At 39.9% G+C, this 12086-nt stretch overlaps 2 protein-coding genes across 2 annotated transcripts in view; both read left to right on the top strand.

Moving 5' to 3' along the window:
• LOC138349497 (uncharacterized) overlaps window positions 1-12086 on the top strand; it is a 691637-nt gene that overhangs the window by 305734 nt on the left and 373817 nt on the right. The gene's annotated exons all lie outside the window — the stretch shown is intronic.
• On the top strand, window positions 6210-11668 carry LOC123756424 (protein charybde). The gene is made up of 5 exons (XM_045739581.2): window positions 6210-6369; window positions 9720-9865; window positions 9990-10129; window positions 10382-10531; window positions 11175-11668. The coding sequence occupies exons 1-5, from the start codon at window positions 6312-6314 to the stop codon at window positions 11254-11256; spliced, it is 576 nt and encodes a 191-aa protein (XP_045595537.1). The 5' UTR covers window positions 6210-6311; the 3' UTR covers window positions 11257-11668.

Genomic DNA, 12086 nt, shown 5'->3' with positions numbered 1-12086 from the left:
GTGACGTTGTGAACGCTCGAGACATGTAATTATATCAGTTATTTGTGCACAACTGGTATAATTAATGTATGTGCACGCAGGTATATAATTACCCTAAGTCCACATACACAGCGATGTGTGGACTAGAACTGCGCACGTACACACAAAACGTCTCACCCTTCAGTCAGTGGAACACCCTGGCTTAGCTCAACACGATGACGCAGTAATACTAGTATTCATGATATATTTTTACGTTGTCAAGTGACATTTGGCCGACCGCGGCGCCAAGACTAAGCCTTCGTTGATTGGTCCTCACGCGGGTCTACCCACCAAGCAACTGGCACACCATTGGTCAGCTATTAGGGCGTGTACTCTAATTTTACTCAAACAAATATTTATAATATATAGCTGCGTATTCACTATTTATTTAAGGATGGTATGTACGTCTTATCCTCCTAATCTAAAACTTCCCTTGTGTTGTACACTAAATAATAAATTCAGCCTTCATCATAGGCTTCACCAAAGGATACCTGATCAACCAGGCTGTGACTCATACGTCAGGCTGCGAGCAGCCGCGTCCAACAGCCTGGTTGATCAGTCCAGCAACCAGCTAGGAGGCCTGGTCGACGACCGGGCCGCGGGGACGCTAAGCCCCGGAAGCACCTCAAGGTAACCTCAAGGTAAGGTAGGCTACGTAACCAATCAGATCGCAATTACATAAGAATATTGCAAATGTGTGCAGCAGAGAGCCTTTTAATACGAAAACTAACAAGAATGTAATTCCGAGATTAAATCACAATAGCGTTTCTGAAACAAATAGTTCAACCAACATATACGAAATGAAATAACACCATGTTATTTCATGTTAACCGGTTGAGTCAAGAATTTCAACATTTGCTCAGAGCCGTATTCAAAAACATTTCCTAGAGAGGCTTTTAATTCCAACTGTAGAGGGAGACATTTATCTACACAGGTCGAAAACACCACTAAAGTTTGTTAATAAAATGTTCAGCTGGTAATTCTTAATTCATAGCAACTATGATAAGGCAACCTTGATGAAGTCATTATTTAAAAATGATATAGAATTGCTTGATTCATTAAAAAATATTACTTATACTATTGAAATTAGAATTGTTATATCCTACTGAGCAGAAATTTGAATTTTCCCGCTGTATTAGGTAACTACTTAGCTACCGTGCTGAGTAATTACCGGGTAACCCCCCCCCCTTTCCAGAGTGTGAGAGTGAGTGAGTGAGTGAGTGAGTGTGTGTGTGTGTGTGTGTGTGTGTGTGTGTGTGTGTGTGTGTGTGTGTGTGTGTGTGTGTGTGTGTGTGTGTGTGTGTGTAAACACGGGAACTAATTATACAGTCTGCAGTTCATTTGGTCTATATTGATGCGCAGGTGCCTGCAGATTCCTGGTGGGATCACAGCCCGGGCGATGAAGGACGGGCATGACTGCCACACGAGATAAAGGTGTGTGTAGAATACCTGCTGAGAACCAGCCAAGGTCTTGCGACACCCCAAAGTGGTACGAGACCAAACCCAACACCATTAACAATTCCATTCACGGTACACTAGGTTGCCAGTTTACTGTTTTATTTATTTATTTATTATTATTATTGCTATTATTATTATTTATATACAAGAAGGTACATTGAGGTTAAGAGGGTACATAGCAATGATGATTTTCAATGATCATCATTTATTAACAATGATCGTCTTGTTTGTAAAAAAATGTAAAAGAATTTTACATTTCTTTAACGTTAATGAGCTTTATTGGAAACATCCAGCAAGCCACCATACTGAGTATTTACACTACACTGTCTATACATCTACTGCCTGCATTTCATTTCTTCAGTGTACCAAAGGGCGAGCTCTTTATTTAAGAAATAAACAAAATAAGGCAGATTATAAGGCGCGGGGCAACTCTCATGGCTCCAAGCTGACCTTATGCTATTCAGTCCCAGAATTCACTGACTCAAACCAGTCCAGCGAGACCTTAGGCTATATAATAATTCGTTGTGTCGAGGGACAGGAAGCCAGAGTGTATTCATACACGTTTTGGCGCTTATTGAGGCGCCAAAACGTGTATGAATACACTCTTCCCCCCCCCCTGGATCGATTTATTGACCCCAACCAGGATGCAACCCCACAAAAAAGCTAACTCCTGAGCATCTACTCACTGTTAGGTGAACAGAGTCATTCTGTTTGGCAATAAATCCTCTAATCAAATAAATCTCAAAATAAACAATACCCAAATTTGTAACAAATTAGATGGCAAATTCCTTGGCATTCTCATTGACCACAAGCTTAATTTCCAGGGACACATTCTAAACATATCAAAAAAAGTTTCAAAAACTGTGGGCATTCTTTCTAAGATCAGATATTATGTACCACGCCCTGCCCTGGTGACTCTCTATTACTCCCTTATCTATCCATATCTCAACTATGGTATTTGTGCTTGGGGCTCTACTACCCAAAATCACTTACGTCCTCTAATTACTCAACACAAAGCTGCTATTAGGACAATATCCAATTCTGGCCCCAGACATCACTCGGTACCCCTACTTAAATCTCTGAATATGTTAGACATTAAGTCACTGCACATTCTCTCATGTGTATTATACATATATAAAACGCTAAACTATAATGCCAATCCTGATCTCAAAAGCTTCATAGAAGGTTGTATCAGAACCCATGAGCATCACACCAGAAATAAATACAGTTTTGATATTCCTAGAGTACGACTTAATCAAACTAGAAATGCTCTAAAAATCAAGGGGCCCAGAATGTGGAATGACCTTCCCAACCATGTTAAAGACTGTACCTCTCTCAACCAGTTTAAGTTAAAAGCGAAGCTATACCTAATAAATTCCCTGTAACCTACCTTACCCTTCTATTGTCAACCAATGTCTGTTTTTTTCTTTAAAGAGCGCTGTTTGTCGACATAATTGTATTTGTGCTGCTTTTTCATCTATGTTTTCATTTCTTGTTTTCATTCTACTCATTATGCTCAATTAGTATTAAGCTTGTCATTTAAGTTTATCATGCCCGAAACGCTTTGCGTAATAGTGGCTTTAGGCATTGTATGTACTAGCTATACCTAAGTAAACAATCCTTGTAAATATTTATTGTATGTATGTACCTTACCTAAATAAAATTGTATTGTATTGTATTGTATTGTATTGTATTGTATTAGGTGAAAGGAAATGTGGCCAACCATTTCTGTTCCGTCCGGGATTCTCGATTGTCCGGGGGGGGGGGGAGAGGGAGGGAGGGAGGGAGGGAGGGAGGGAGGGAGAGAGAGAGAGGGAGAGAGGGAGGGAGGGAGGGAGGGAGAGAGGGAGGGAGAGAGGGAGAAAGAGGGAGGGAGGGAGAGAAGGAGGGAGAGAGGGAGAGAGAGAGAGGGAGGGAGGGAGGGAGGGAGAGAGGGAGAGAGAGAGAGGGAGGGAGAGAGGGAGAGAGAGAGAGGGAGGGAGGGAGGGAGAGAGGGAGAGAGAGAGGGAGAGAGGGGGAGGGAGAGAGGGGGGGAGAGAGGGAGAGAGAGAGGGAGAGACGGGGAGGGAGAGAGGGGGGGGAGAGAGAGAGAGAGAGAGAGAGAGAGAGAGAGAGAGAGAGAGAGAGAGAGAGAGAGAGAGAGAGAGAGAGAGAGAGAGAGAGAGAGAGAGAGAGAGAGAGAGGGAGGGAGAGAGGGAGGGAGAGAGGGGGGGGGGAGAGAGAGAGAGAGAGAGAGAGAGAGAGAGAGAGAGAGAGAGAGAGAGAGAGAGAGAGAGAGAGAGGGAGGGAGGGAGGGAGGGAGGGAGGGAGGGAGAGAGGGAGGGAGAGAGGGGAGAGAGGGAGAGAGAGAGAGAGAGGAGAGAGAGAGAGAGAGAGAGAGAGAGAGAGAGAGAGAGAGAGAGAGAGAGAGAGAGAGAGGGGGGAGAGAGAGAGAGAGAGAGAGAGATGAACCTGATCGTATGGGACCCTTTCTTGTCCCTGAAATGAGAATATAATCTTCAAATAAAATAAATCTCTCAAGTATTGGATCACACCTTTATATCTACTTTGACATTGCTGTGTCATTTGTTAAACAAAAATATGTCTACTTTTCATTAATATCCAAACCTCAATATTTTCAGGATTCTTATAAAGCACTTCACGAGTCTAGTGATTAACACCGCGAAATAATGCAATTCGTCCTCAAAACACGAGTCAAAAGTTGTCCAATGGCTCCCTAGAGGTTAAATTCATTCCGCGGCAGACACAAAAGATGCATTAATCAATTTTAAAATGCTCTTCATTCAAAATATGAATAATCATTTATCGACGTCTTAGAGATAATGTCTGTCTGTCCAAAGTTGAAGGCCAGACGTTAGGGGCTAGGCTCCTCAACTTTGCAGGGTGACTGTACTGAGATAGGGCGCGGTCATAGACTGATCGGATCGGTCTTATTGGTCCTGTTAAGAGAGTCAGACCCAATTGTGACTCCCTCACGTAATTGGTGAAAGGTAGTTGGCCTAGATTAAGTTAGGTTAGGTGGTTAGGGTCTGTAGGCAATTATTGGTATTTACATTACATGGATGAAGCAGAGGACACGAATGAAGCACAAACCGGTTTCAGCTGGCTGCTTGAGGTAACCACGCAATTACAGTACTCGAGCGGCTGTTGCATTCATTGCGTATTTGGCGCGAGTGAAGCATAAATTGATAACTTAATGTATACATTATTTAACAGGCGCAAGTATCTGAATTGATCAATCCCTGAAGCTTGGCGTCCCAGAATCAATGGATACACAATAGTCTGGAGACTAGTAACCTATTTTTTCAGGGATATTCCTGCCCGGGCCCTAAGCCTCTGGCTGGCCCACTAAGTGTTGCTTGTAGGCACACAATAGCAGGACCAGCACCCCAACCACCGCCTTTTGAAGCTCATAAGCAATCCAGCTGGGATCGCCCCATTGCCGACCAAGAAGCTGCGACAACACCACATGACAATGCCCGACTTAGAGCTGTAGCAGCTCCCCATGCAGGTGACTTCCTATTAGCAACCCCAATGTCAGCAACCTGCACCCGTCTCACACCGCAGGCCCTCCGTATTGCTGTGGCTCTCCGCCTCGCTGCCCCAATCCACACCGAATACAGGTGTATTTGCGGCGAGGCAGAGGCCGACAGATACGGACGACATGGCCTTCTCTGCCAAAGGACAGGAGGATGACACGCAACACACGGCGAGGTTAACGAAATTATTAAGAGAAGCCTTACCACAGCTGGCTGTCCAGCAGAGAGAGAGCCCCGTTACCTAATGCCCCCGCAACTCTGATGAGCCTGTCGATCGTCCAAATGGGATCACGGTGAACCCCTGGTAGACAGTTGCTGTGGGACTATACTTGCGTTTCAACTTTAGCCAACACCTATGTTGACTTCAGTGCCGCACAGGCAGGTGCTGCCAATCACCGGGAAGCAGCCAAGTCACGTAAATACAGAGACCTTGATCACCAATGTTGTAACCCTTTTTGTGTAATGAAATTTTAAAATAAAGTTAGATATATATATACACACACTAAAAGAATAAGGGTGGTAGGAGAAGAAAATATCAGTGTTCAGTGAGGATCCACAAGGTCTTCTCCGAGTACTCTTTATTTTCTTCTCCGAGGCTATGGGTCCCTACACTTGCACCAGAGATGGTACCCCTCCTATATATACATAATAATAATAATTATATTATTATAATATAATTATAATAATAATTATATTATATTATTATAATATAATTATTATTATATAACTTGAAACAAACAAGTTTCAGATATATTATTACATATATCTGAAACTTGTTTCACGAAACTTAAGAAGGGCAACTTCAGTAATAAGTTCGAGTTAATGACGACAAGAGAGTCGAGAGGAGACGGGTTTACAGCAGTTTGTGAATTAATTGTCCCAATGGCACTATGCAAGCTGGTTCTCCTCCCCCAGTTGCTTACTCTCACTTACAAAATTAACTCGCCAAAGTTTTTCAGTGAGGTTTATTATATTATTAAACACGTGCATATAATACTCTTAAACGCCTGAAGATGGTCAGACTACGAGCTATTGATCGGATTAATAAACAGTAAAAGTGATAACAGTGTTGAATTGCAAGTGATTCCTCACATGTTATATGCAACTATTTTGACCAATCAGAGAGCAGGACCTGTAGGCGGGGCCCCGACGTCACAGCCGCCCATTAGTATATAAGGTCTGATGCAGGTTAGTTTTTACTTACTATTCGTTTCGTAAGCATCGTGAGAGTGGCAGTGAGGCGTGGGAAGCCAATAGTAGTGTGTGAACACCACCTCCACCAACAACCATAGCAAGATGCTTCGCGTGGTGCGACAAAACACTTACAAGACGCAAATGTCTCACCTCAGCTCAGGTAAGCCACCCAACCTCATGAAACGTGAGCCACACCTTGAAATTAAACAAAAATCTTCATTATATTAATACATCTCCGCTGCCCGTGATTATTGTGACTTCAGAAAGTAAGTAATTATCAAAAGAAGGCACCAAACCGGGAAGGCTATGTAGCACCATCATATGTGCGGAATAATCAGAGGGCGCTAAATATCACCAAGGATGCCAATATGAGAACAAAAACGCATAAGGCGAACGATATCAAAAGTATCAGAGTCGTCAAGAATTCTATTGAGGGACAGGTGACCGCGAGGGGCGGTCGTGTGACTTCAGAAAAAATGCTTATACAACACCGTATAGTATAAAAAAGAAAAAAAATATTAATAAACAAAACATGATAAAACTAATTACCTGTGCAGAGCAACTACAAAATATACCTAATTTACTCCTAAATGCAGTTACCTGACACAAAAGCGGGGCTGTAAGTCCACTACGGGCTCACCATAGCCCGTGCTACTTGCAACTTTGTTGCCGCCTCCACATGACAAGGCCATCACTACAGCAGTCCAAAGACAAGCTCACAAACTAGCCTCGAGTAACTTCATTGTTCTCTAAACATTGTTGTACTACACACACTTTTACCATTGTGTGTAAAATTAGGTGCTTGTATATATTATATTATATATAATATATATATATATAAAAGTTTGTGAGGGTACCACCTCTGGCACCAATGTGGGGACCCATAGCCTCGGAGAAGAAAATAAAAAGTATTCTGAGAAGACCTTGGGGTTTTATACTATATGTATATATATAATATATTATTTATATATGTATATATATAATGTGTATATATAATATATTTATATATATATATAATGTGTGTATATAATATTTATATATATATATATATATATATATATATATATAATATATATATATATATAATATATATATATATATATATATTATATGGTAACATGGCTCAATGTTTGGTGTACTGCCTCTGAACCTCTTTGCTGAACAAAACTTGCATATTACGCAGTTTGTTCACTACAGTATATATGTGTGTGTATTATATATATTACACACACACACATATATAGTGAACATTGCAAGAAAAAAGTTATTTTAAAACAAATGGAGTAAACTGATGTGTAATATGCAAGTTTTGTTCAACAAAAGTTCAGAGACAGTAGACAAAACAGAGCCATGGCTGGACTGTTCCCTGGCAACTAAGATGCTTACCAAGGTCAAACAAGTAGGCCCCCCCCCCCCACCTATGTACCAATCGACTCCACCAGTTAGATCAACATCAAAATTGGAGATTTTTAAACTGCTTTATCTAGCTTTTATATACTACTTTTTAGAAAGTCAATATTATACCGTTTTTTTATTAGACATTTTGCACTCGATAATAACCCAATAATCAAGCCTTTGGGTAGAGGGCTATAGTTACATACAGAAATCACAACAGAGTGATGCATCAAATGAACAAATCTACAAGGGCCGTGACGAGGGTTCGAACTTACGTCCTGTGGGCTATAGTTACTTGTTGATTGCGAAACACTGCGCACCCTGTCGCCACGTTTGCGTGTGACTCTTGGGTCGCTTAATCTTTATTCATCAATATGTGCATGCGAGTACGCACTCGCAGTACAATAATTCATTTATTATGCACCTACATAATCCATCCTGTGGGCGGTAGTGAATTCCCCATACCCATCCTGTGGGTAGTAGTGGACCCCCCCCCCGCCCCCCCATACCCATTCTGTAGGTAGTAGTGGACCCCCCTGCCCCCCCATACCCATCCTGTGGGAGGCAGTGGACCCCATACCCATCCTGTGGGTAGTAGTGGACCCCCCCCATACCCACCCTGTGGGAGGTAGTTGATCCCCCCCCCCCTCATTCCTATACTGTGGAACTATATGTAGAGTTATGACATGCTTAGAACCATGAACTGTATGTACAGACAGCACAAGGCAGTGACACTAATTGCCTAAACTGGGCTGGGATATCAATATCTCTGGCATTTGATTGCAGGTAATGAATCCCTCAATGGTGAACACTACTTGTACATTATGAAAACAAGAGCTAAACATGCTCATCAATATGTGATTGCCCTGTTATCAATGATTTCAAACCAAATGGTTTGGTTTAGGATCTGTAACTACTTCATATATTAAAGAATATTTTAAGATATTATTGTGCTCTACCCAGTACTGTATTTGCTAGTGCAGGCTAATATATTAGACTTGCATTTCATGCTCTCACCTGATACCATATATGGTATGACTAACCATCCTGCATAATGGGGATATTTGATATACTTGGCTAGTTTCCAATCTACACTAATTCTTTGTGTTGAATAGGACAGCAGCACATTGCTGTATATACCTATTTTATTATTAACAAAGTGACAGAGCATGGGGAGTGCAGGGGTAACAAACTTTCACTCATTGTTAAAACCTCTTGCTGTCAGTGATGTAAGGAAACTATGAAAGTAGCTCATAATACTTTATGCTTTTTTTGTTATAATTACTTAAAAGCCGGGGACACTATGTAGCACCATCAGTAATGCAAGATATTCAAAATGCATTAAATATCACCGAGGATACAAATACAAGAACAAAAGCATGCAAGGTGAGCGATATCAAAAGGTATCATTATCACCAAGAAAGCAAAACACAGTACCATCATCCTGAAAATCAGGATATTCCACAAGGAGATGCATAACTAAGTGGGACAATGCAGTTTGGACAGTCAATGCTGTATCTAAATGAATTTTTGGGAGTTCAGTTCCTGAGCCCATTATGTTCTTCTTGTAACCTTTTTCACTAACACAGAAAAGAAATGGAGTCGATAATAAATAAACTCAATACAGTATGTTATTTACCTGAATTTACCAGTCATCATCCGTAGTGGCTGCAACAGGAACAAGGCTCCCTATTATCCGAGGCATTTTTTCCTCCACGTTTTAAACTAGCGTATTGTCTTGGCATTTATGCTATTAGTGGCTAAACAATTCCATGGCTGTATTACCTTACTGTATATAATACAGTATAAAGTGGTTTGCCTACTATTACATTTGGGTTCGATGCAATTGACCTCCCATACTGATAACGTATTTATAACAAGTATTATAGATATTATATATAATTCTTTTAATATTTTTTAATTTGTAAATTTAAGGGAAAATAAACAGGTTGGGTTATAATGGCTATAAAAATATACCATGGAAAATATCATTGACCATCACAATATTTACAGTCAAGTATACTTTATTAGAGAATCTAGATGTAGAGCCAACATATAATAGAAAAGTACAGACCCATCACCTACTAGACGGCTAAGAATAAATTCCTGTTCCAGAATTCTTCGACTACGAGGATATAGAGGATGAGGCAGCAGCAGCCTTGCTTGCTAGACACATTATGGGGCTAGTGCACCGTGCGCGTAAGAACCGGTTGCTCAATCTCGCCCACGGACACCGTCCGATGCCAGCACACAACACCCAGGTTGTTATCTTTACCCTTGCTCACACTTCTCAACAAAACTGACCATCTTTAATAATTTTATGTAAAAAATCTTTAGTGCAATCCTGTTTATGATGAATATTTAATAATTTATTTACATAAATAGGGTGGACCTGGAGCTCAATGGTTAAACAAGATTCTACCAGGAGCCAAGACTAGTGTGCAAGTGTTTCTGCCACAGGATTTCCTTGAACGTGTTGTCAGGGATATCGTCAGAATGGTGGAGGGTGAAGCTAATGGAATTAGGTTTGTAATGTCTACATATTATCAACTGAATTCTGTTCAAATTAGGTACAAACTTTATAAGTGTCTAGCCTACCATAAAGGTAACATATACAGTGATCCTATATAATATTTTTCTATGTATAGTAATTCCATTTAATATATATTTGATAAACTGTCAATGTTTATGGAGCTATAATATCTCATTGAAACCATAAGTAGGCAAAATATTTACTATAAAGTAACCAAAATTTATGAAATACTCTTATATTACAGAGGTTGCACCTTACGTGTAGAAATATGGGATGGTGAAAAAAGGGTTGTAATTGGAAACATTGTGTGTGACCCCAAGGTGGCCTCCAGATACACTCTATATGTCAGGCTGGTCAGAGCCCCATCACCTGCCACACAACAATCTACTCTCTGGTAAGTACTCCTCACTAATCACCTATTTTACTTGTGCCTAGAATCAAAATGATAAAGTTCACAATGCTCACCACTTATCAAATATGTACTATCTATGGTAGCCAAACTTAAGACTACTTGGCTGAGTTTGGGTAACATACTATACTTTATTAAACACTTGGACAGTTATTGAACATTAGTGATAGTTGTCTTTAAATTTCTGAAGCCTTAATAATTTAAGAAAGTCAAAACATTTATCAAAGTACAGTACAGTAACATCAAAACATGAATTAGGCTCATAAAATATTAATGTAATTTTACATTATAGGAGATTATATAATTTGTTTTAGAACATTTACTTAAATGTTGTCATATCACTATAAAAAAATACTCTACCAAAACCTCTAAGTTAACAAAATATACTCGGCTCTAAACTAGTTGTACGTACTATGTAATTTTGATTAAGTTTGAGTGAAGTTTGTGCATCGTAAATTTTTGGAAATTTCTCTAAATAACTGTCATAGATGAATACATTTAACGACATAAATTAATAATGAATCCAGTATCAAAATGCTAAAAGCCCACCAAATTGTCAAATTTTATGACTTCATGATATACTTCTGATGATATTTTGAGCCCACACCTAATTAAAATTGTCCTCCAGGTTCCTGAGCAGCAATAACAATGAGGCAATCTACATTAGTCCAGGCTACCAACTAGAGAAAAGACGTCATATGATAGTCTGAGGTCCAGCATCCTCTTCCTGGAGTACCAACTAGTTACAGGGGCGGGAAAATGGCCCTGATCAGTCCTCTTCGTGGTGCTGCAGCTGCCACCCGATTCATACTGTACTTGTACAATGTTAAATTTATCACACACCTCGGCATTTCCTTAATAATGCTAACTAATTCATTAACCATTTAGTTGCTCTCCACACTTGATCATATTTATGACTCATTTAATAAATCCCCCCCCAGTCATATTCATAAATCTTTGTCAATCATACACTATATTCATATTCAAACAATGAATCATTAATTTATATTTAGTATACTGTACATTAATTTATATTGAGTATGCAAAGTCATAGATATAAACCGTTACAGTATACTGTATATTTTTATAGCATTTTTCAGAATAAAAGTATTAATATATAAATCTGAATATATATTATCCAAACACAATGAAATTAATGTTGAGGGGAAGTAACAGATGAATAACACTGAAGGGGCTCTTGGAAATGTGATAATGATATGTATACTATACACTATATATATAAGGGTAGAGAGATGAAATACAACTTATTACAGTACTGGTATGTACCTGGATGGGGTTCTGGGAGTTTTTCTACTCCACAAGCCTGGCCCGGGGCCAGGTTTGGCTTGTGACAACTTGGTCCAACAGGTTGTTGCTTGCAGCAGCTAACAGATCCGCCACAGTCCGGTTGAACCAGCACTTCTTGAAGAAAACTATCTAGTATTCTCTATGTCCACATTTGTTCCAGTTGCACATGTTAGTAGGCATATATACTGGCCCGATTCATTCCAGTATGTATTCTTAAGGTGTAAGGTAAGCA

This window comes from Procambarus clarkii, chromosome 25, assembly GCF_040958095.1.
Source record: "Procambarus clarkii isolate CNS0578487 chromosome 25, FALCON_Pclarkii_2.0, whole genome shotgun sequence".
Classification (NCBI taxonomy): domain Eukaryota; kingdom Metazoa; phylum Arthropoda; class Malacostraca; order Decapoda; family Cambaridae; genus Procambarus; species Procambarus clarkii.
Note: the sequence above shows the minus strand (reverse complement) of the source record. Positions and strands in the feature narration are given on the sequence as shown.

Bases quoted from the DNA above. Each gene is read 5' to 3' on its own strand.
- LOC123756424 (XM_045739581.2), top strand. From the start codon at position 6,312: ATGCTTCGCGTGGTGCGACAAAACACTTACAAGACGCAAATGTCTCAC. The intron at 9,866-9,989 runs GTTGTTATCTTT...TTACATAAATAG, and splicing joins TGCCAGCACACAACACCCAG to GGTGGACCTGGAGCTCAATG. The intron at 10,130-10,381 runs GTTTGTAATGTC...CTTATATTACAG, and splicing joins GGTGAAGCTAATGGAATTAG to AGGTTGCACCTTACGTGTAG.